At 36.9% G+C, this 26,506-nt stretch overlaps 1 protein-coding gene and 1 non-coding gene across 2 annotated transcripts in view; both read left to right on the top strand.

Annotated features, from left to right (window-relative positions):
- SLC2A13 (solute carrier family 2 member 13) overlaps positions 1 to 26,506 on the top strand; it is a 349,721-nt gene that overhangs the window by 281,331 nt on the left and 41,884 nt on the right. Inside the window, exon 7 of the mRNA XM_003793533.2 lies at positions 5,487 to 5,612. Coding sequence (XP_003793581.1) covers positions 5,487 to 5,612 — 126 coding nt within the window. The remainder of the gene's footprint in view (positions 1 to 5,486; positions 5,613 to 26,506) is intronic.
- LOC111726550 lies at positions 15,819 to 15,948 on the top strand. The gene has a single exon (XR_002774304.1). It is a non-coding gene; the product is annotated as a small nucleolar RNA SNORA22 (small nucleolar RNA).

Here is a 26,506-nt window from a genome sequence, read left to right as displayed (position 1 = left end):
GGCAGGAAATCTTGATTCCAAAAGCCTGAGAGGCTCCAAGTCCACATAAGAGGCTTCGTCTAGACAAGTACAGTGTCAGTTTCTGCACAGTGGCCCACTTCCTGGGACAACAAGGAAACTGAGCACTTTTTAATAGTGGGGCTCCTTTCACCTGGTGAACCTGTGAACTGTATGGAGGGGCAGTATTGTGTAGCAGGAAGGACAGTTTCTCATGCTTTCCTAATATAGGAAAGGCTTTAGCCCGCACACAAAACTATGGAGTATGTTCTGAGAAAGTCTGAAAGTACAAAAAAAAAGATAACTAATGGGGACATGAGTTGGCCCTGGTGACGGCCAGAGAAGTGAGATTAAAAGCTTTAGTCCAGAGATGATCTTGAACACCTCCTTTTCAGAATCTGGAAGAAAAGATTTATGTGACATGGGAGCCTTCAGAAATGAAGACCCAAAGGCTGGGGGAAAGTCCTGTATTTTTATGGTCAGTTTTGCAGAAGTTTGAGTGGAGGACAAAAAGGTATTGTCTAATGGTAATAAACTAGGGGGAATTCAGAGAGGCCTGTGTACCCAGAGTCTTTTTGGCCTCTGGCATAGAGAAGAACCCCTCTGAAATGAGAGTCTTACAGCCTTCTGTCAGAAGAAGTAAGTCAGAGAAGTTTCTTTCTGGATGACCAGTCTTCAGAGGTGCAGGTGGGAGTGGGAAGAAAAGATTAGAATGTGATCTTCCAAGTGCCATATTTTGGGGCATCATGTTCTGAGCCCTCACAAAAACAAAGCCATCTTCTGAGAGATTTGTGGAGGAATAAGGATTGGGATTTGAGGCTAGTCATGGTGTTTGCACCACCAGTTGCACGAGTGGAGAACGTTACCTGTTAGGGACAGAGAAAGTTTTCCTATAAGCAGTGAGTATCCACCCAAGGTTGAACACTATGAGTGTATTTTATCAACACACCTGGTTGTGTCATTTCTCCACCACTATGGAATAGCCTGTATGTGGAGAGGGAGAAGGAGGAGGTTGGAAAGAACTAAACACGAAGTTTTGTAGGATGGCTGCAGTAGAAGAAACGAAACATGAGGACATCGGGGACCTAGTGGGAATGGTTGGAGAGCTTTACTAAGAAGGTTCCATAGACAAGGCAGCAAAGCCATGAAGTGAGTGAAAGATCACAGTGGAAGGAGTGCTGAGGTTTCTTTGAGGTAGAAGAGCGCTTGTTCTTGGAATAAGAAAGCGAGGAAGCTTGAAGGAGCTGCGTGGAATATCTGCTTGTGAGATCTGTGTATGTCTTCTAATGAGGGAGTAGTAAAAGGCAGGATAGTGAATATTTTCATCTATGCAGGCCAGATGATTTCTGTTAAAGCTTTTCAGCTCTGCCCTTGAAAAGCATGAAGGCAGTCATAAACAATAAGTAAATAAATAGGGATGGCCGTGTTACAGTAAAACCTTATTTACAAAAACAAGTGGTGGGCCAGCCAGATTTTTCTCAAAGACTGTATGTAGTTTGCTGCCCCTTGTCCTAGATGATGAAAATTTCTGGGATATGGATGAGGTGAAGCAGAGGTCAAGACTGTTAGAAACCAGGGGACCAAGATGTTGTAAGATTACATAGTAACTAAACCCATGTAGATTAGTAGTCATGTATAGAACATTCTGCCTAGTGACAACAGAATATGTATCTTCTCAAGTGCACAAGGAATGTTCTCCAAGGTAGACCATGTGCTAGTTCATAAGACAAGCCTCAGTAAATTTAAAAGGACTAATATCAAAGTATATTTTTGTATCATGGTAGAGTAAAATTAGGAATTATTAACAGAATAAACTTGAGAAATGAATAAATATTTGAAAATCAACACACTTGTAAAGAGCCAATTGGGCAAACAAGAAACAAGGGAAATTAGAACGTGCTTTGGGGTAAATAAGAATGAAGACACAAGGTCACAAAGGCGGGGTGCAGTTAAAGCAGTGCACAGAGGGAAATTCATAGCATTACCTGCCCATGAGAAGAGACCTCTCCCATCAGTCACTTAAACTTTGACCTGAAGACACTAAGAGAAAGAAGGGGCAGGAATTAAAAGGGACTGAGATGGAATGGAAAGAAAGCCCAGATTAAGAAGTTGCCCTGCGGCAAGAAGAACAGCTTCCCTTTGTAACTGGAGGGTAGAGGACAGGATTTACAGTGCCTGTGTTTGCTGCTGAGGAGATGATAAAGTTCCTGTCTGCTGATCCCTGTTTTCTCTGTGGTTTCTCTTTCTACTTTCTCTGAAGTTATAGTCATCCACAGAGTACAGGAAAATAGATCACTGGAGGTTTGGAGAAAGTGAAAAAGAACTGAGATGGCTTTCATGTAATTGATTGAAATAGTCTTTGTGTACAGTTAACTAAAGAAAGTTACTAAAAATTCCAGGCTTGGCAAGGGTCTGTTTGAGGCTGGTGATTATGAAAACAAAAGAACTTCTGATCTTCTCTATCCTGTGATTTATCCATTCAGCTGCGTTTAGCTATGTGGGTGAATGCACACAAAAGGCAAGTGTTTGTATCTATACAGGGCTAGGATTTTTGCCATATTGGTGGGATGGATTGATGGAGGAATGGGAAAATTTTGGATGTTGAAATGATGGGCTGAGGTCAATAAGCTGATTAAGGAAACGGAAACCTAATGAATAGAGACCAAGTGGAGGGGTCAGTTAACTCGTGGTCATCAGAAGGTCTTATACTCAAATTAGTTCCATGAGGGCGGGACTCTGTTTTGTTCACTATTGTGCCACCATGCCTGGAATCGCGCCTGACATGCAATAGGCCATGGGGTGATCATGTAAAAAGCAAGCTGGAAAAGTGGGAAGCTGTGGTCAGATTGGGCTGCTTGGATGAGTGATGGAGGGAACTGTTCATTAGGCGTAACCTCTCCTTTGTCTGACACGCACACAGTAAGTTCTCAGTAACTATTAGTCTTTTTTATTACGTTCTTTGGACTTTTATAGGGATGACATATTTTTAGAGAAATAAAGTTGAAAACTCTTATCTGCAAATGGATGAGTTGAACTTTCCCAAATGAGTATCATTTACAGCCAGTAGAATAATTAGTGTTAAATTTAGCACATATTGGTAGACTACACAAAAAACAAAAACCAGTAGAAATTACCTTCTTTTTAAAAATTAACTTAGTCTGTTTCTCAGAGCCATCAGCTCAGTGTACTTCTGATCTCTTGATTGTATTGTGCCTATCACAGGTGTGGACAGTTTTATATGTATAGTGCTGAATCACCTGTCTAACATATATTAACCTTTCAGTAGGTTTTGAAAGGCTTCTCTTTTGCTTTTTGTCTAGGGCTGAAGTCCATTCAAAAATAGGGATGACTGTTTACCAAAAGAAAAGTTTAAAAGAGGAGGCTGTGAAATGATAATAAAGCTAATTTCTAAATACTGCCAGTGTTTTCACCTTTAGTTAAATGAATCAAAGAGATATTTTGATTTTGAGGATTAAGAAATATTGTCCTTCCTATTCCTTTCAACAACTTGTGTGCCTTTCAGATATTTTTTTCAGATGACCTGTTTCTCCTCCATAACCCGTGGTGTAACTACTTGTACACAGCAGATATTTAATAAGTCTGTGTTGACTGATCTCTAAAATAAAATAAGCAGTTCTCTAAAATTCCCCTTTTTCTGCCTCTTTGCATGGCAGATTTCTTTGTGATTTAGTTCAAATGTCACTTCTGAAATTATTGGCAGCTCTTCTGGTCAAAATGAATATAAGCCTGTGTCCTTTGGATGTTTGAGGCTGGTGATTATGAAAACAAAAGGACTACTGATCTTCCCTATCCTCTGATTTATCCATTTCCCGTTATGTTGCCATTTTTATTTATACATCTCTTTCTCATTTTTGCCTTTTTTCTACCAAGGAGCAGGGACTTTGGCTTATCCATCTTCAGCATCACCAGTGCCTTGCGTGTGCCTGGCATGTATGAAGTGCTCCAGACTTGTTTAGCAAATGACCGTGTTACAGGGAGAATACTCTTTCCGTAAGCACACTATCGGCTTGGGTCGGCAGACCCTGCCCTCTAAAGGTTTCTGCCTCTACGGTTTTCCTATAGTCAGGATTCTGCTGTCAAGTGAGCCATGACTAAGTGAGCCCGCTTTTTGATCCAACTAGCAGCTGTGATTAGCTTAGAGGAAGGTTAGCCTTTTTTCCCACACCCACTTGTTTAAATTATGAATAATACATAGTAGTCTTAAGATATATTTATAACAGTACAGATGTCCACCAAGATGTTAACAATGACCATATTTGAGTGATAGTATTTTGTTTAATTTTATTAGTTTTTTTTTTTTTAACGTTGAAACATTAAGGGGGTACAGATGTTTTAGGTTACTTGGGATTGTTTTTGTAATGCTTGAGTCCTGGCTGTAGCCGTGCCCGTCACCCAAATCACATTCATACTGTCCATTAGGTTGGTTTATTCCACCTGTGCCCAGCTGCTTTCCACTAAGTTTTACTTCTCTCTGTGCACATGTGTGCTCATTGGTTAGTTCCAATTTACCGTGGTGTTGGCTTTTCCATTTTTGAGACACTTCACTTAGGAGAACAGGCTTCACTTCCATCCACATTGTTGCAAGAGGTATTAATTCATCTTTTTTCTCATAGCTGAATAGTACTCCATGGTATACAAACATCACCTTTTATTAACCCACTCATTAACTGATAGACACTTGGGTTGATTCCACATCTTTGCAACTGTGAATTATGCTGCAATAAACATTCAAGTCCTGGTGCCTTTTTGGTAAAATTATTTCTTTTACTTTTGGGCAAAGTAGGCTTTACCTGAATGGTCTACTTTTAGTTCTTTGAGCAATCTCCATACTGTTTTCCATAGAGGTGGTACTAATTTGCGGTCCCACCAATAATGTATAAGCATTCCTTTGTCTCTGCATCCATGCCAGCATCTGTTGTTTTTTGACTTTTTAATAAATGTCATTTTAACTGGGGTAAAGTGTTTTTTTTTTTTTTTCATTGTTTAAATGTTCTATTTCAGGATACATACTGGGCAAGAAAAAATAAAAAAGTACTTCCAATTTTTTAAATAGATGGTACATGAGGGATGTATTAGGAACAATAAATGCTTAGATACAATTTGGAACCAGTCAGGTTTAGATCAAGATGGGCCAGTCGACAGATTTGTTTGGTAGCAAGTCTCAGTTATTTAGGAAAGCAAAGGTCTGTTTGCCCACAGGTTGACTAGTACCCTTCCACATTCAGTCTCCCAGATCTAAGCCTTCTTCATCTCAAAGTGGTCCAAACGTGCTGTAGTCAAGAAAGGTACAGATTGAAGAGTTTGAAGAGACCACCCAGCTCTCACCTGCCTGGGCATGTGGCACTTGCCTTGGCCAAAATGACTCGCATGGCCCCAGGCTTACTGCGGAAGAGAGGGGAAAAGGAATTTAGTACAGAGTGAGCACCAGTTACCTCTTCCATTGTAATTGTAACTCTTTCGTTTTTCAGTTACTGTAATGAATGCATGTTAGATCCCGACTGTGGTTTCTGCTACAAGATGAATACATCAACTACCATTGACTCCTCCTGTGTCCCAGTTAGTGAAGAGTCTACAAATGAGGCCGCATGGGGCAGGTAAGTCACTCATTCCTTACCACAGGAATAGACAATAAAACTTCAGGATGAGACTTAGTTTCGGTTTTCGAGAACCACTTAGAGTGGTTCTTCTAAACAGGCATTCGTAAACACTTTACTTTGCAGCATATCCTGGGGACAGTGACTGCCAAGCATTTCACTGTGTGTTTCACAAACTCGGAGCAGAAAGCACTCGGGCCTAGACTTTTGGAGATTTGGATTTCAGACCTGACTTGCCTAATAAACTGTAGAAGGGTGGGTTTTCAGTTTTAGGCAGGTGTTCCCAGATACAGCCAAGGAACTTCTCCCACTGTGTATATATTTCCAAACGCCCAAACTTCAGTGAAAGATAAAAAATTGTAAAGTCAAAATAAAGTAATATCGCATTAATTTCTTTTTGTTGAACTACTTCTTTCCTAGAATTCTTTTCCAGGGTTCAGAGAATTTAAGCAAAATAAGAATAAAAGTTGGCACAGAACCAGTCTGGGAGGCCTTTTTATTAGAATGCATTGGCTGATGGTAGTATACACACAATTGAAATATTTGGATGGAATAAATATTCTCCGTATTTATCAACTAAATAGGCATATCCACAGACACATAAAATGGGTAGATGTTATTTGACGTGGCTTTAACCCATTTTGTGCTTTAAATTTCCATAAAAAATAATATGCTCTTACCCTGTCCACCTCATAGTACTGAGACTATGAAATTTGTAAATACATCTTGTATCTCCTAGGAGCTAAAAAAATGTATTGTGTTAGTTTTAATCAGTATGCTGTTCTCATTAATCATTTTATCACAGAATTTCTCCAAAAAAACTAAAGAAAATTTTATGTTATTACAGTTGAGTAAAATTCCAGACCACTAATACACTAATTACACTAAAAAATATATGAAAGAAGTGCAATTATTATTTAAGGTGAACACTTAACAGAGCCTGTCTTAAAAATAGCCAGTGTATAATTTTCATCAGCCAAACTTCATTAGTGAGTTAATTCATTAAATAGTTCCGATATACTCATTCACAGCTTTAAACCTTTAGGGTTCTATTCCTTTCCAGGAGAAAAAAATAAACTGAACTTACTAGTCTAAAATTATAAAAATGCTGTGAAATCCTTTAAGCTGGTAAGTATATGTAGTTTTCGGTGTTTAACAAAATTAATTCATAAACCTATTGGAAATGTAATGAGGAAACACAAAAATTAGATGCTTCTCTCATTTCTAGTTTAAAAGGGTTACTGGTTGGTAGCCTTTGTCAAAACAGGAGTTTGATTCTTACTCTTTGTGAATAACAAACATTATAACTTTTTAGTAGTAATGCTCATTAATCTCTTCATTTCAAAAAGACTAACAACTTATGTTTACATTTTGTTTACATTTTATACCTTGATTGCATAAACTATTAGAGAAAAGTGAGGCACACTTTTAATACCTACATAGAAAAAAATGAAAATAACTTTGAAAAATCCCACAAATAACTTTGATGTTCCTATTCTCAGAATAGTCTTAAACTCAAACAAAAAAGAAAGAAAAAAACACCCATGGTTCCTCGCTATTGCCTGCCTGGAACAACCACTCTCCCAGCGTGGCCATTCCTCCTGTTGGTTACCTCGGTCTTTGCTAGTAAGAGAACAAAAAGAGCAGCATGTGTTCACCGGGGAGAAGTCGCTAGAACAGATTTTCTACTTGTAGGTAAAATAGCCTTCAGCATGCTTTTGTTGGTTGGCTGGTAGATTCTATACAATTAGCTAGAACAGAATTCTTAAGGCAAAATCTACCACTAAACTGGATTCATATCAGAGGTAAATGATTTATAGATACCGTAAGGTCAGGTATTAAGGCAAATCTTAGTTAAATATCCTGATCTGTAACTGTAGCTATTTCCTAAAAAGACATCAGGTGGATAGCATTTATGATGGAAATAGTATGATAATTTTAATAAATGGAATTGTCAAAATAATTAAAACTTTTTGTCCATATAATCAACTATAATGATTAGTTGGAAACAAGACTTTAAAATTCTATCAAGTGTGTTTTCTATATCTCTGTAGTTAAATTTGAATGAAAATGTAAAAGAAAAAAAAAGTTACCAGACCTCTAGAAAATACAGTAAATGGAGCTGCTGCAGGAAAACCTCCCCTTGCTCATTACTCCCTGCCCCCACACCCCCCACACAGCAAATGCAAGTTCACATGCGGCTGAACTTGAGCGAAATGCCCAAGTACCACAGTGAGAGCAAGACTGGTAAGGCCACATGGGAACGTCAGAAAAGAAAGCAGCCCTCCTTCAGAGCTGAGGGAGAGAAAGCTCCAGGCCTTGCCTCTGGAGCATTGAAGCTGCCTCCACGCTCTGAAATAGGGACAAGAAAAATTCTATCTGAACAGACTGGCCTGGGCAAACCCTACCCACTTCTCGGCTACTCACTTGGTATTTCGAGTGGAAAGCAAAACCAGGAGCCTTCACCGTGGACAGTGTACATTCTCATCTCACACTGCATTTCTGAAGTGGGAACCATGAGCTGGGAAACATGAACACCAAAAATATTAAATTCAAAGGGGAACCTAAACTGGAGACGTTCATAGAGCCATGTGAGGAGTGAACCTGCAGTTATCCAGAACCAAGACACAAGAGACGTCCGTGAAAAGCAACTCTTGGTGAATACAGGAGGACAGTCAGGAAGGACAAACTAGGGCCAGGCGTGATAGCTCACGCTGATAAGCCCAGCAGTGTGGAGGCCGAGGCAGCTGGGTTGCCTGAGCTCACCAGTTCGAGACCAGCCTGAGCAAGAGTGAGACCCCCTTCTCTAAAAATAGCCGGGCATTACTGTGGGCACCTGTATTCCCTCTAGCTACTCGGGTGGCTGAGGCAAGAGAATCGCTTGAGCTCAAGAGTCTGAGGTTGTTGTGAGCTATGACAGAACAGCACTCCACCGAGGGTGACAAAGTGAAACTCTGTCTCCAAAAAAAAAAAATGTACAAAATATACCACATAATGAAGGTGAGAAAGCCATCAGGTGAGACAGATGGACAGATGAATACTTGAGGAAGCTTCATTACAGGGGGAAAAAAAGAGAGAGAGACTTTAAATTATATGTTTATAAAAATAATTTAAAGTGAAATAGTGTATTTTTCACTATTTTAAATATACTATTAATACTAATTTAGTGAAATAGTGTATTTTTTTCAATTATAGCAACAGCTGTGCACATGTGATTTGTTCAGTCCATATGTGTAGATATACACAACATACATAATTTAGGAAATTTGCAAAAAATTAAAACTTGGAAAGCTGATGTTCTAGGTAAATAACATAAACTATGGTGTAGGAACTTTCAGAGGAAAGCCTTCTAAGGTTCTTTTTATGGGTTTTCTTAGGGGGGATTTTATTTGTTTGTTTCAGGGGGCATTTGTTTTCTTAGGGGGTATTTTATTTGTTTCAGCAAAATAGGATTTTTAATTCATTAAATTTAGGTGTCAAGAATATAAGTGTAATCTCTTATAGCTATGATCTATATAGAGGCAAAAAAAGAGAATCAAAATAGTGAAAGCAGGGAAGGGGGAACTTACAGAAAAAACTATGATTAAAAGAAATCTCACACACACACACAAACCCATGAAATTAAATCTAAACGTAACTGTTACTACATTAGAAAATTAAACACATCTACTAAAGACACAGATCCTCATGTTCAGTTTTTAAATACAGTTGAATGCTGTTTATAAGAGACAAGAAATAACAGGAATGAAAAGATTCTTCTTGCCAAGTCAAGAAGATAAAAAATAAGCAGAGATTAGAGAATTTGACAGATTTATAAACTTCATATGAACTAAATAGTAAATAGAAAATGTCATTCTTTTTGAGTAAACAGAACTCCTATGAAAATGTACTATGTTCAAGCATAAAAAATAAATGCAGTAAATTGATGTCTGTATAAGTATCAGTAAACTCTAGTAAATCCAGATAACGTCATGCAAGGCCATGTTCTCTAACCTTTAAAAAACAAGAAAAAATTACCAGACAATAGGAAGATAGTAACCACCCCTTCCGGTTTAATTTGTAAACTGAAAATAACACACGAAGTGCAACTTTAAATTAATTAATGGGTTAAGGAGAACTCATAATGGAAAACATGACATTAAAACCGATTCCTAAGCAGATACACAATATAATCGAATTAGAATATAGAGACTGGGCATGGTGACTCATGCCTATAACCCTAGCACTCTGGGAGGCCAAGATAGATGGATTGCTTGAGCTCAGGAGTTTGAGAGCAGCGTGAGCAAGTGGGAGACTTCATCTCTACAAAACATAGAAAAACTAGCTGGACATTATTGAGGGGGCACCTGTAGTCCCAGCTACTAGGGAAGCTGAAACAAGAGGATCACTTGAGCCTAAGAGTTTGAGGTTGCTGCGAGCTATGACGCCATTGTACTCTACCCCAGGTAACAGAGTAAGACTGTGTCTCAAAAAACAAAAACAAACAAAAAAAGAACATAGAGTAAGCCTATAGAGTGGCTTGGAAATTAAAAAGGTTGGGGCGGGGAGGACTGCAAAGCAAAGAAATACTAGAGAAAATGAAGAAAACCAAAGTTGGTTCTTAGGGAAGGCCAATAAAATGTAGAAACCTCTGGCAAAAAGAGAGAAAAAGCACAAATAATATTTATAATTTAAAAAAGACATATAACAGAAAGTAAAGATTTCTAAAATCATAACCGAATGGTAAATAATGTTCTCCAATGCATTTGAAAACAGGTAAAATGGAAAGTTTTCTAAAAAAAAATAAAACTTTCCCAAACCAACTGAGAACATATGCGAAGTAAGTGTGATTTCTGTTTCCCATTTTACAGAGGAGCATGGTGAGGCTTACAGGGTCTACCTGGTTTCCTCAAAGTCAAACGGCCAAGGAGGTTTCCTCTTTTAGGAGAGCAACAATTAAGTGATAGAAAGACACATGTTTTAGATTCAGATAGTTTGAAATTTGGGCTTTTTTCATTTACCTCCTACATGGCACTGAGCCTAAGCCTCTGAGCCCCATTTCATACCTGTATAATGGGAACAATATAAATGCTGTGTTGAATAATATGGTTACTATGGAGATTAAATAAGAGCATGTCCTCGGAGAATTGTAAAAAGGTTATGCCCCATGCAAACCTTTTCTGTACTAAATTTTCTCTTTTACTTAGATTTGCCAGTATTACATGCTTTCCATATTAGAACAGACACTTCCTAATAGATCAATGCATTCATGGACTTTTTATTTGTGTATCTGCATCTATTCATCCATCCACCTCCATACCTCCTGGCTCTCCATCTACACAAAGCCATCAATAATCCATTCTAGAACTCCAAACCTCCTGCTTATGTAAATAGTATTTCTAATGAGGGATGTGTTCCTAATGTGCTGATTCAGTATTTGTTTCCTGTAATACAGCATTTTGCCCCTGTAATTAAAAACACTGAAATAGCTAGATAGAGTCCCTATTTGGCAACTCATTGTTGATCGTATTCATTCAGCAGAGATGTTTTTCTCAGCGCTGCACTCTGATACCACGCCCAGCCTGTTTTCCCAGCATTTCATCACTCTCCCACACAGATTTCTAGTCAGTCGAAACCCCTTGCTACCGCCGCGATGTCTGTTACGATTTCCTGCCTTTCTCTGTCCTCATGCTACGCCTTCTAACTAGAATGTACCCCTTTTCTCCTCTTTCTGATCTCTGCCTGAATTCTATCATTTTTTGCTCAGATTGCATGTCCTTTTTTCTTTGCAGTGTCTCTGCTGAGCCCCAGAACCCAGTGAAATGATGCTTATTCTGTCTCCTGCTGTCCCCTCACACTACCGCGTTGTGGCGTGCTGTAGGCGACATGATGTGCCTGCAAGATTAATGATAGCTATAAGGGCCGCTTACGCATCCCGCAGGGCTGACACTGTGTGTCACTTAGCAGGGTGAGGTTTCCTGCCCTAGGAGATTTCTAACCAAGGCCCAGGGATTTCCAGAAAATAAGGCCACCTCAGCATAGATTCAGCTCTCCTAAATCTTTGAACAAAGCCTATCCTTAGAAGAATAATTTAACCTGCATTATGAAAGAAACACCTGGCAACTAATGTGGATTGAATATAGGTACAAGAAAGGGAAAGAATACCCCAAACTCTGAGCGTGAACTCCAGTTGGAGACCCTCCTGGACAGGTGGTCCTCTCACCTCTGAACACATCTGTCCCATGCCCCCAGGTTGCTTCTCCTGCTGTCTTGTAAGACCACTGCCAGAAAAAACTGCTTGAGCATCAGACAGTTGCTAAGACTTATTTTGGATATGCATCAGACTTAGGGAGAAAATTTGCCACTGGGAAAGCTAATTAACCAGGACTACCCCAGCCCCTGAATACAAATGACACTTACGTAACTGATGCATGTATAACAGTTAACTGTCTGGGCAGCGCCTGTGGCTCAAAGGAGTAGGGTGCTGGCCCCATATACCGGAGGTGGCAGGTTCAAACCCAGCCCTGGCCAAAAACAAAACAAACAAACAAACAGTTAACTGTCTCTGGTAATCTGTGTTTGGATGCATATTCTCTTCCAGGTTATAAATTCCAGTGTCCATGTTCCATACTACTTTTCAACTCTTGGTGTTTTGTATACCTCAGGCATTCAATCAAAAATTATAAAAATGGGCAGGCATGATGGCTCACACCTATAATTCCAGCTCTGTGGGAGGCTGAGGTCAAAGTATTGCTTGAGTATAGAAGTTCAAGGCTGGCCTAGGTGAGACCCCTATTTCTACCAAATTAGCGCACAAAGTTAATGTTTACCTGGTACTAATTAAAATACTAAAACGATTTTTTAAATAAAGCTTAAACATGTACTTCAAGTATGTTGCTGCATACTATGCATTGCTTGTAGCTATACTACGTGAAAAATACTTTCTAAAATTTACTGAAAGAAACCAAGGGAGGTAGCATATACCTGTAGACTGAGCTACTTACAGACTGAGGCAGATCACTTGAACCCAGAAGTTTGAGGCCAGGCTGAGCAACATAGTGAGACCTCATCTCTAAAAATGAATGAATGTATAAATAAATAAATAAATAAAATTATTTAAATCCTAGCTAAAAATCATTGAAGGAAATATTCAGAACATTGCCTTAAAATATTCACTGGAATGTCAAGAAAGCAACATATCTATCGTGATAGCATAAGACCAAGTATATTACAAAATTATGCTAAAGAACAAAAAAGATACATTTTCCTTTTACAACTTATTTCAAAAACAAGTTTTCAAAGAGATATCTTAAGGTATTCATGTACAGGACTGACATAGGTTTTATTAGTTTTCATATAATGGCCAGAAAAACCTCCACCCATGGTTCTAAATTAATAATAGCTTAATTCAGAATTACTTTTGCCATCCTACATTAACAGATAGGAGTAGACTGTCTAATAGAGAATGTGTTGATCCATTTTACTTTTTAAATAATGCTTTTTTCATATTTCTTCTTGAATAGAAGGCATGATGCTGTGTTATTCCTTTTAAGATCTGTAGCTATATGTGTTTCTGAGTTTCAAGCATCCCTAATAATTTCAGAGTCACATGCCCCCAGGCATTACTTTTTCAAGTCCAGAAACTGAGCCTCCCCTGGATTCTGATACTGTTTCTGTTGTAAAATTAACCCATCAGAAAACCAAAATATTTCTGAATAATTTATCTTCCCCCTCCATATTAATTTATCCAACTTCTTAGTGGATATTTGATTATAATAACAGACACTTTTTAACAGTTTTATCCAAGTAGTAATATTCGTAATATATTTAACTATCTTTTACTGTTGGGGTTAAAACGTTACATTTCAAGTCATCCCATGTTTCTTTTTCTTTGTAATTTTTTTCTTCCATTCACACTTCTTTCAAAAGTAGTCTGAGTTATTTATCACTGAAGAAGATTAAAGAAGTCTATAATACTTTTATTAGAATGATAAAAGCCAGGACTTGACTTACATGTGCCTGGTGAACATAAGAAAACAATAGTGACTCTTGGTTCATCAAATATTGGTGCAATTAAACGACAGAAGATGTTGTACAGCAGAGATGAGGTCTAGGGAGCTTGGAATTTATCACAAAGGGAACTGAGGGAACAGTGGAACAGGAGAAAACAGTATGCAGGCTGGAGCTGATACGGGACATCTGAGGTCAGATCAGATTTTCAAAGAGCCTTGTTTTGAAATTTTATTTTATTTTTATAGGTATGTTTTCACAGGTGTGGTAATTATATTGACCATGATTTTATGTTATGACTTTATGTGATACCTGAATGTGGCTAGGATATTGTACTACAGAGTGAGATAGAATTCCCTTTTAAATATTCCGAATCTATGAAGAAGAAAATCATTTGGCCCTAGCGCAATTTTAACACTCGGGCAGGAAACAGTATCTAACTAGAATTTAATAACATTTTGTTTTCATCCCATTTTTATATAACTTTCTTCTATTCTTGGCACGCGTGGTTGATTGTATTATTGTTCAAAATATCTGCCGCCACCCTCTAGGGAAGGATTATTTTTCCCTGGCCCATTCGAATTTATCCACGTGAGCTGCTCTGGGCAAGGAAATTAGAGTGGAAACAATCTGTGTCGTTTCTGAGCCAGCACTTTCAGGCTCAGAGTTTTAAGCAAGGATTTGCCATGTCCTCTTTTTCCTTTTCAGCAAAGTTGGCTATGTCCCAAATAGAAGGTATTCCGTTAGCTTTGGTCACAGAGAGAAGAAGACACAGACCAGGACCAGGACTGATGTGAGGTGGACCTGTGGTGTGAGCCATAAATTAAGCTTGTTTTTTGTAAATCCACCTGGGTCTTGAGCTCTTTTGCCAGTTCAGCAGAATCTGTTCTCTACTGACTGATAGAGCAAGACAGACTGGATTCCACTGTGGAAATGGCACATAATTTTACTTGTTTAAGTTATAAAAGAAAGTTCAAATTTTAAAAAACTGTCAAATGGTAGTACAGGGCAAAAAAAAAAATAGGGTAATGATTTTGAAGAGGACTACCAAGTATCATAACTTTGGGGAACAGTGCTATAGATAGGTTTTTAAGTAGGGGCTAACATGAATGGATTTAGGTTAGAAGATAAAATTGTGATATAAAAAAAAGAATTTTGTAAAAAAAAAAAAAAGTAAAGGGTAAGTCGAAGCTTTTGGAAATATATTAATACATGGGATTGTGGTACCTGCGTCTGGAAATGTATAAATATAGAGGAAGGGTGGCACCTGCGTTTTTAAATGTTGTTACATATTTTAATAAAAACATTTAAACAGAAGATTTTATGTGTCACTCTGACACATAAGGAGGAACATAATTAGGCATCCAGATACTCTCAGAACGCTTTCACTGGACAGCATGCATGAACTAAAGTCCAGGTGGTCACAGTAGAGCCGCTGCCTCTCTATACATCAGCGTGTGTCCATGTCTCTCCTACTCTTGGTTTCAGTGCTAGTTCCATTAAGTAAACAAAGTAGTTTCTCCACCGTATATTATCTGGTTTTTGACTTTTCATTTGTACAGTAATATCCCATGTTTTATCACTTACAATCTGCATAGACATTCAGTAACCAGCACCTATCACAATTCTTACAGTTACAAAATAAGGCCAAAGTAGCAACTGGTAAACTGTGGGAACACAACTCTCTGTCCCCATGATCTCTAAGAAGAATTCATTCTGATTAACTCTCTGTCCCCACGATCTCTAAGAAGAATTCATTCCAATTAACTCTCTGTCCCCACGATCTCTAGGAAGAATTCATTCTAATTCTCTTCACCATGTCTCTACTCGTCCTCTGTTATGGTAAAAGCTGCCTTAGGTCAGCTAAGAATTTTATTCTTCAATAGTTCCAAGGATTAGGCAACTTTATTTTCATTTCAGAGGCACATGTGCCCCTGGAATCCTTTAAAAATTAAAATTTATAAAAATTTATTTTTTGTTTATTTGATATGTGATTTATCAGGGAAAAATTGGGTATAGACCTGTTCTATGTGGACAAATGTGTAAATGTTAATGTTCTTCTATTTAAGTTTTGGCAGGTTGGAATGGATAACAATTCAAACTCCATTGATATCGGTGTGGCATTTATACCTGGAAATAATAAGAAATTGTTTTTTCTGTAGTCGCTTTGAACATTGAAATTTGACACTGTGCTGCACGTTGTCAAAAAAGGTATTATGGCACAGTGAACTCCCATGGTGCTTTACGCTTGCCTTGGCTTTGACTCTGTGCTGGAGCAATGTCTGATCTTTCCTCTTCATTAAAAAGAATTTATCCTTCTAAATGTATTCAAAGAGCTGGAACCTTTTACATGTTATTACCATAATTGAAAAATAAATACGTTTAAAAACTCCAGCATGACCCCCTGAGATTTATAATCTAAGAGATGGATCAAAACATTTACACAACCGTGCTTTAAAATGATGTTAGAGAAATGTCCCTTTTACAAACACATAAAAAAGTATTGTTTTTTGAGGACATTTGGGAGAGAAAGTGCATTAAAAAAAGTATGTTATAGAATGTGCAAATTGGGAGCGAGTTTTGGAAATCAGCTCTGGCTTTTAGGAACCTCACATAACGGAAGGTTTGAGGAGTAAAAGTTTATGGCCGACTATGGTTGAGAGATGTGGTATATAGGCTGTAACTATTCAGAACTTGCCTGTTACCACTTTAAAAATTTTTTTTAAATAATGTTGACTTGCCCCATCATAGTGACTAATTTTATTTTCTATCATATACAAGGAAAAAGCTTTCTCAACTATAAAAATATTTATAAATCATTAATTTGTTCTGTGATGTTTGAAGGCTCATGAAAATGTTTTTCTTTTATTATTCTTGATGAAAATTTTATTGAAGGCTTAAAAATGAGATTGCCTATGTGAGGCGTAGAAACCCATTTATTAAATAATGCATTTCAGCCTTTCGAACTTGTGAAGCCTCGGGGATAGAAACCATTTCATAAACTGTCTTGCTTTCTGGGGGGGGTTGCAGAGCGATTGACTAAAAACTATGATTGACAGTGGAGAGTCATCTAGTTTGAAAAATAAATAGGTTTAAAAACTCTGTGCTATGTCAAAACATTGTGCTTTTTGGAAGAAATTGATCACGCAGACCTATGCGACTTTTAGATTATTTGGCACAGGAAGTAATGCCACCAGAATTCTGCAGAGAACCAAGGGGTAAAGGAAAGGGACAGAGCACAGTCAAGGCAACATTTTATATTTCAGGAATGCTTGAACCTGTTTCCTACAGCAGTGCTTTCAAACTGCTGTGCATATAATAAATATGGGAGGCTGAGGCAGGAGAATTGCTTAAGCCCAAGAGTTTTAGGTTGCTGTGAGCTGTGACGCAAAGGCACTCTCGGGTGACATAGTGAGACTCTGTCTCAAAAAAAAAAAAAAAAAACCTTTTATAACTTATAATAGCAAAGTTTCTTGGTATTTGTGAAAACTTGGAGATCAAGTAAGACAGTTAGACTTGAGTACTAATTTCAACGGAGATTACAAAGCAGAGAGAAATGTGCTTGCTCTGGGTAAAGTCACAAAAGCTACGTTTAGTAACATTACAGAATGTGGGTGCTCAGGGCATCCTCTAACTGAGATATTAGGATGCATTCTTCATGGATTCATAGATATCCTATCTGGTATCTTTGTGGCAATGAAAGTTTTTGCATGTAATTCTAGATTTTAGCATATTATAACTTTCCTTCTTTAAAAAGAAATGAAGAAGGTACATAGACACACTTAATGCCCTTTGTGTTTGTTTTTTACTTATTTTTTCCTGTGAAAAATCACCGGCTCAGTGTTAGATACATGTGAATGGGTGGAGTCAAGTGATTTTAGGACCTCTGTGCATACTTAATGTTTTTTTCAAGACAATCAAACTGGAAAGCATTCAGTACTGCTGCTCGATTAACTAGTGATTTTTACATAATTATTTCTGTGTGCCTGGCGGAGGAAGCCAAGGCCTGGGACACCTGTGTTAAGTATAACTTGGGGAGGGGGGTGGTCACATACCTGGGGATGTCACCTTAGTCACAGGAGTGGCTCAGGGGAGTTCTGTGGCAGCGCAGGAATGCAGGAGGTAAATTAGGAAGCATTTGTAGAGGTTAAAGAGCTATAATTTGTTAACACAAAGGCATCCAACTCAAAGGGCAAAACAGAAGAGAAACTGAAGAAACAGAATGAAGAAAAACAGGGCAAGCCTAGACAAGTTCAGGGGACGTGTATCTTGGAACCCTGTTGAGGAAACGCTCTTGGGAACTTAGTCCACATTCTCTCTTGTGAGTTTTCTCACTTGGAAATCTCTCTTTACTGGGCAAGGAACTGCCTCGAAGAAAGCAGAATTACCGCAGATATACCGACAGCCCTCAAAAGGTTTATGGCTTTGAGTTTTTCTGACAGATTTAGTGTTTAGTGTCTATATATATTGGCTATAGATATATCCAAAGTATATAAAAGCGATGAAGATGAAACAGTAGTTAAATTTTATGATCTGCTGTGTACAAATTTTACAATCTACTAGGCACACTAACTTTTTAGTGACTAGAGCTGGAGAGTACTGAATCTTTGCTTGGCTGAATCCCTCCAGTCATCAGTTGTTTCTCTTAACTGGCCTCTATAAATGTTTCATGTCCTGTAGTATAACAGTTCCATTTCAGACAAGGAATCGTTTCTGCACTGAATGAGGAATGGATACAATGTAAATCACTTGAGAGCTTAAATCTGTAAAGCAGATAACCCACAACTAGAAACTTGCAACAGCCAGTGGAGATATTGACCCAGCTCATGCATTATTTCCCTGTGACTTGTAGCAGCAGCAGCGTGACCTTGACTGATGACTTCCTCCGTCCCGCCCCAGCACATACCTGCATCACTCCCACAATGAGCAGCTCGGGGCTGCTGGTGAGGTAGTCCAGTTCTCTCAAAAGAGGCTTTGTCATGAGCTTGCTCTGAGTACTCCTGAACGAGACGTTCAGGGAAGTTAGTGCACTTTTTCCCAACACCATCTGTTCCTCTTTCATCTTTCAACTCGAAAGACTAAATGCGGTGTTCTGTGTGTGCGGAGGTCGTGCAAAGTGAAGGATAAGTCACTCCCAACCTACTTCTTATTGTTTTTTTCCTCAAGGCATTCGTAGCTCTCAGCATTGTGAAATTGGAAATGAGGGACCCAACCCATATTGGAATCATATATTTGCCTAAGATAAAAGGCCACGGAATAGCATACCCAATGTATGAGGTATAAAAACAAGCTCAAAGTATCTGATCCTCCAGGCATTTTTGTTACAGTCTTTCAAACTCCAAAAATGGTCACATTTAGAAATTTTTTCAGTTCAGTGCAGCATTGCTTTTCATTGACTTACCTTTAGGAACTAAGAAGGATGAGGGCAAATGGCAAGAGGTTCTGGCTGGATAGCCAGAGAGCCCTATGAAAGGACAAGTTCATTTGTTTTTTAATCTAGTGTCTTATTGGTTAAAATTTATATGAACGTTACTTTATACTCTAAGGTGCAGCCATGTTCAGCATAATAATGTAATGTTTCCGGGCAGCACCTGTGGCTCAAAGGAGTAGGGTGCTGGCCCCGTATGCCAGAGGTGGCAGCTTCAAACCCAGCCCCGGCCAAAAACTGCAAAAAATAAAATAAAATAAAATAAAAAATAATAATAATGTAAGGGTTCCTTACTTATCCTTGATCTTTCACCCATCCGGAAATTTTTATCTCTAGAAAATATGCTGCTTTATCCCATAGCACATTAGTACTTGGGCTAATTTGAGAAGCATAATAACAAGCTAGATCCATTCCAGAAACAAACCCCCATTTCACAAAACTTATAAAAGTAATAAGCAAATATTAGTGAAAACTGTTCCAGACCTCATTTCAGTCTCAGGCGAGGACAGATTATATGCCTCAGGGATCTAAATCTTACTATTATTTTGTGAACACTGTACGTCTATGGAAGAGTTAATTGACTAAGACTAGAAAACCTAATTGAATTTCTTGAACAAAATGTATGCTCAAAACAGAAGGGAAAACATTTTATAAATTTGTAACTTTGTAATATCACTGACTCTGAAACGTTTACAAATTTTTTCTCTTTTTTTTATTTTCACTATGTGTATCTGTGTCTATTTGACAAGTGGCTGTCTCTTGCAGAATATTGTTGTATTGTGCTGTTATATAACTTAGTAACTAAAATAGCAGTTAATTTGTTTTTCCAGACTGGAAATGTCAGAATCATTTCATGGTAACTAGCAAACATATTAAGATACCCTATTCTTTCCCTCATGCCCTTATGCGGAATTGCTGCTTTCCAGCGCTTTATAGATAACCAATAGTATTTTGTTACATTGCCTCATGACTATTTTTATAACCTGTTTGCCTCTTATTGTCCCCCAAACTAGAAACTCTTTCAGGGCAAAGTCAGGGTAACGTTATTCATGCTGGCAGGCATTATGCCTGGAACATAGGAGTTTCTCAGTACGTGCAAATATTAATGAAAAGACAGTAATAGGGAAAAAGAATGAATGCTCCAGCCCAATTAGTCCTCCAGTTGTTTTGAAAAAGAATCTGTTAGTTTTCTTCTTACAGATGATTAGGTGTCACATGGGGAAGGCAAGACTTTTTTGGGAAAACTTGTGCTGGAAATGACAGTAGTTAACAATTAACCTAGACCATCACTCAGTCTACTCTGCCTTGTTCTATATTCTCCTTCTCTATCTCTGACTCATATTTGGGTATATAGGATTCAGGAAGCTTATTCCGAATAGTCTATAATTAGTAGCATCCCAGCTCTGGTACACGTATAATGGAAGGAGAGCATTCACTAGAGTCAGAGGGTTGGATTTGTGTCTCCAGTTAGTAGCTGACCAGAGTATGACCTTGGGCCATTCATTAATTGCTAGTTTGCTGACCTTTAAAATGGAAAAAACTAATAGCACTGGATCTCCCATGCCATGTAAGATCAATGTGAAAATCAAATGAAAAAATGTGTAGAAAGGATTCGTATATTTGATTTTTTTTTTTAAAGACCACTTACAAATCTCAGCTCTGCAATCTGTTTTGTCTTTCTCACTTAACTAACTGTATGAACTGACTGGAATTGTAAATCAAATTGGCAAATGTGAAATTAAAACTTTCTTTCTTAAGCATGCAAGTATTTTAGCATAAAAAGAAGAGTTCATTTTTTTCTCCTAAAGCACTCTTAACTTTGTAAGAACTTTATTCTATTCATATTAATTTTCATTAAATCATATGTAATTATAACAGTACTCAGCATTATTAGAATTTTGATTAAATTTCTTTTTAATTAAATCATCACTGTGTACATTAATGCAGCCATGGGGTACTCAATTACATTTCTTTTAGAGAGTCAGGATGTTATTTGATACACTAAATATCACATAAAGACTTTCTTAAGGGGATAGGTATTTTCACTTTATTCTCTATTTGGAAAAAGTTTAAGCTAGCATTAAAAAAGAAGCCAAAGAGGAAAGTGTGAATAATTCATTAAGTTCTTTGATGAGCTTCTCCTTACAAAGGATCACACTTGCTGTCTACATCTGTAGCTCATTTCCTTGGAAGGTAAAGCAACACATTAAAACTCCAGCAGTACAGTCTATGTCAGAATGGTTGATTATTTTGAAGTATTGTCTCTAGACCTCACATTTTAAGTTAATTCAACTCACACTTGCCACAAAGAAATAATAAAGTGCAGGCAAAAGTTAGGAGAATACTTGTAAGCAGGTTTCCTCCTCTTGGAAGATATGGTTTTAGCTTTACAGAATTTGGCAATATAATATAAACAGAGTAATAGGAAATCACTCATACTGGAAATTATCCAAGATTGAAATTCTCTAAATGTACAGTGATCCAAGATGTGGCTATGTGGGCTTCAGACAATTTCCAAGAATGACATTCTTCAATATAAAATAGACACTTTAGTTTTAAAATGCTTATAGTGCAGGAGTTCTGTATAATTAATATTCCAAATTATATCTTTTTATTACTATTTTAAATGAAATGGAAGTCCCACTGAGATTTAAGTATGGTAGTGGTGGCAGCAACAGTGCTTTAAAAAATTTCTCAAGCTTTCTCATTCCCCATCAGTCTTGTAAAAAACAGAAAATTAGCAGTGGACCTCATTTGAATCTTGATTGAAACAAACAAAAAGTCTCTTTAAAAAGATAGCCAGGTAAATTTGAATAGTAATTGACTATCTCATGCTCTTAAAAAATTAGTGTTAACTTTTTAGATATAATAATCACACTGTTATAATATATTTTTTAAATCTTTACAGATATAGATACATGTACTGAAGTAATTACAGATGAAGTAATATGTTGTCTGGAATTTGCCTCAAAATAATTCAGGAGAGGTGGAGTGAGTGAGGGTTTAGATGAAACAAGATTGATCATCTATTTATAATTATTGAAGTTTTGTTATAGGTACTTCAGGTTAATTATACCCTTCTATTTTTGAATATATATGAAAATATTTGTAATAAAAGAAAATTTTGAGCATATTCAAATAAATTTTGTCCTAGATCAATAACCAAAAACAATTTTTAAGATAGCTAAGAAGAAAATAGAATCAAGAAAGCAATTAATCCAACAGAAATCTTTTAAAAGTGGGTAAAGAGTAATGTTATAGACAGAATGTTTGTGTTCGCTCCAAAGTTATATATTGAAATTAACCCAGTATCAGAATACTTAGAGGTAGGGTCTTTGGGAGGTAATTAGGTCATGAGGGCAGGGCCCTCACTAATGGGAAAAGTGCCTTTAACAGGCCCCAGAGCGATCCCTCATCCCTTGCACCTTGTGAAAGCATAGAGAAAAACAGGTGTATGTGAACCAGGAAGCAGGCCCTCACCAAGAATTAAATCTGCTGGTGCCTTTATGTTGGACTTCTCAGCCTCCAGAACCTTGAGAAATGAATTCCTTTGTTTTTCAAGCCAACCAGTGTGTGATCTTCTGTTGGCTTCTTAGTCTGTTTGGGCTCCTAAACAGACGAAGATAGCCAACAAAAGTCAGATGAAATAAACATAGAAAAAAAAAAGATTTAAACCAGCAATATGGATAAACTACATTAAATGTAAATGGTCTGGATACACTAAATAAAAAGCAGAGATGGTCTAAGTGGATAAAAAAGCCAAATGCACCTATTTGCTATCTAGGAAAATAACATTAATTATAAATACATGTATGACTTAGAAGTAAAGGGATAGAAACAGACATACCACACAAACAGTAATCATGCGGAAATTGGAGTGGTTTTGTTAATACTAGACAAAGAAGACTTCAGGATAAGGAATATTACCAGAAGTAAAGAGGAATACTTCATAATATGGTGGCCAATTCATCAAGACACAAAAATCTTCAATGCATTTCTGTAGTAACAGAACTTCTTAGAAATAAGTTAAAAAATTTTCCCCCAAATTCCCAAATATTTAGACATTAAACAACACATTTGTAAATAACCCATTCTGTAAATAAGAAATCTGAAGGTAATTAGAAAATATTTTTAATTCAATGAAAATGAAATTACAACATATTGAAGATGTTACAGTGGAACTTGAGATTTTTAGAGGAAAATTTACAGTTTAAAATAATTATAGTAGAAGATCTTAAAAGATCTAAAATCAATGACCCTAAGCTTCTGATTAAGAGGCTAGAAAATGAAGAGCAAATAATGAAAAAAACAATGCAGAGTAGAAATCAATAAAATTAGGAAATGGGAAAGCAATGGATGAAGTAAGTGAAATGAAAAACTTACTTGTTGAAGAGTTCCTTCAAGTAGATTAAGTTATAGCAAGACTCAGCAAGGAGAAAAAGAAGGCCCAACTCTCCATTATTAGAATTTAAAAGGAACATGTAAATGAATTGGAAAAAATCTCTAATGACAGATTTCAAAAACTGACACAAAAAGAAATAGAAAAGCGAAGTCATCTTATATCTAATTAAAAAATCAAATTCGTACTTTAAAAACCTCCTCACATAGAAAAATCCTTTGGTGAATTACATCAGATATTTAAGGAAGAAATAATGCCAATCCTATATCAACTCTTTCAGAAAATACCATAGGGAGGCAACTTCCCAACTCATTTCATAAAGTTGTCCTTATCTTGATAACAAACTTAACAAAAAACTTTAAGAAAACTGTAGACTAATTCCTGTATCTCCCTTGTATGTAGAGAAGAAATTCTCAAATTGAATCTAGCAATATAGAGTAATGTACAACTGATTTAACATTTGTAACTAACTGATATAATTCATTATGTTAACACAATAAAAGAGAAAAACCATATGATCATCTCAATAGATGCAAGGAAAAAAATTAGATAAAATTTAACATTTAGCCAAGAATGTTGGCTCATGCCTATAATCCTAACACTTTGGGAGGCCAAAGCAGGAAGACTGTTTGAGGCCAGGAGTTCAAGACAACCTAAGCAAGAGTAGAACCTCGTCTCTACAAAAAATAGAAAAATTAGTCAGATATGGGGGCCTGTAGCCTCAGCTACTAGGAAGGCTAAGGCAGATGACTTGTTTGAACCTAGAAGTTTGAGGTTGTTGTGAGGCCATGGCACTCTAGCCAAGGCTACAGAGCTGTACACTGTCTCAAGGGAAAAAAAAGTCAATGTACAAAATAAATTTTATTTTTATTACTAACAATTGCCAAATGAAATATTTGAAAAGGCTAGTTGTAATATCCTAAAAACACATGAAATTCTTCAAGATATTAAGATATTTGGTAAGAAATAGCAAGATATTGACCCTGAACACTACAAAATATTGCTGAATGAAATTAGAGAGGTTCTACTTAAGTAGAAAGATTAGAAGACTCGATGTAGCTAAGATATCAGTTCTCTTCAAATTGAGCTATACATTCAACTAATTCCAGTCGAAATCCCAGCAGGCTATTCTGTAAAACATGACAAGCTGGTTCTAAAATTTATGTGAAAATGCAAAAGAACCGGAGCAGCCAAACATACCAGAAAAAGAAGACTTGCCCTAACTGATTTCAAGATTTACTATAAACTTAAAGTAGTCAAGACATACAAATCGATGGAGCAGAGTAGAATTCAGAAATAGTCACATACCTTCATGGCCAGTTGATTTGCGGCAAAGAAGCCAAGTTAATTCAATGGGAAAAGTCATTTCAAAAAAATGGTACTAACACAATTGGCTATTACTTTGGGGGGGGGGGTGAGGGTGGGAGGAATGGACCTTAATCCTTACTTTACACCATAAACAAAAAATAACTCAAAATAGGTCATAGGCCTCATTGTAAAAGCTAAAATCATAAAACTTTTACAAGGAAGCACAGGAAGAAATCTTTGTGACTTCAGGGCAGGCAAATAATTTTTAGTAAGGGCAGAAAAAAGCATGCACAAGGACAAAAAAAGTTATATTGGAATTCATCAAAATTAAAATTTTCTGCTCTTTGAAAGCCACTCTTAGAATAAAAAAACCAAGCCACAGATTAGAAGTCAGTATTAACAATACTCATCTGCTAAAGAATTCTTAACGTTTGAGAAAAATAAGCAAACATACAAGGGGAGGGGAAATATGCAAAAGATTTAGACATGTCACAAAAACCATAAAAAGATGTCAAAGAGCACATAAAAATGTTCCACGCCATTTATCATCATAGAAATGCAAGTAAAAATCACAGTGATAGGCCACAGCACAACCACTAGAATGGCTAAAATGAAAAAGCCACAGTACTAAGTGCTGGTGAAATTGTGAAGCATTACGCCAGTGGGAATGCCAATTGATACATACAGGAAATCAGTATGGAAATCAGTATGGACGTTTCTTATGAAGTTGATCATACCTTTTCCATACAACCCAGGAATTCAACTATTATATTGCACATTTAGTCAAGTGAAATCAAATACGTGTCCAGCAAAGATTTGTACACTATTGTTGATAGCAGCCTTACTCATCGTGGCTAAAACGGGAAACTATGCAGAAGTTGCTTCAGTAGGAGAATGGATAAACAAATCATGATATCACCATATCATCAAATACCACCCAACAACAAATGGAATAAATTACTGATAAAACCAATAATCTGGAAGAACTTCAGAAACATTAATGTTGGACAAAAGAAGCTGGATGCAGAATAATATGTACTGTCAAGTTTTTATATAAAATTCTACAAAAGCAAACTAACCTCTGATGACCAAAAGTAGATCAGTTATTGACTTGGGTTAGACATGAAGGATCTTTTTGGTAACATGGAAATGTTCAGTAACTTGTTTGTGGGGTTACATAGTTTATATATTGTCAAAAGTCATTGACATACACTTAAAATGCTACACTTTATATTTTACGTATTATATATTAATAGGTGATTAAAACACTGGATTACTTGGCTCCTAAGAATTATGCAAAATTACATTTTTCTAGCTATTTTTAAAGGGCAGAATAATTCTACTTTTTGCGAACAGCATTTGGTGTGGCACAATTAGTCACAGGCAAGATTCTCCTGGTACTGTTATTAAAAGCCAAGTCCAACAGTTTACCTTTCAAAGCAAATGAATAGCCAAGCTGATGTTTATCTATTCTTCTAGCTACCCTATCTTTATTTTTTTAATTAAACTTTTCATTTTTAAATAATTATATAGTTAATACAGTTTTAGGAAATAATACAGAAATCCCATGTGCCAGCTCCCTGCCATGATAAAGTCTTGCATAACTGTCATGCCAGAATATTGACATGGATTCAGCCTACTGTTTTTGGTTCAGATTTCCCATTTTACTGGGAAAATGTGTACATATGTGTGGGTGGATTTTATGCAGTCTTATGTGTACATGTGTACACATGTGTACATATGTGTGGGTGGATTTTATGCAGTCTTATG

The sequence above is a fragment of the Otolemur garnettii genome, unplaced genomic scaffold (genome assembly GCF_000181295.1).
Source record: "Otolemur garnettii isolate 467f Iridium unplaced genomic scaffold, OtoGar3 scaffold00070, whole genome shotgun sequence".
Taxonomy (NCBI): domain Eukaryota; kingdom Metazoa; phylum Chordata; class Mammalia; order Primates; family Galagidae; genus Otolemur; species Otolemur garnettii.
This window is presented reverse-complemented; position numbering and strand designations above follow the sequence as displayed.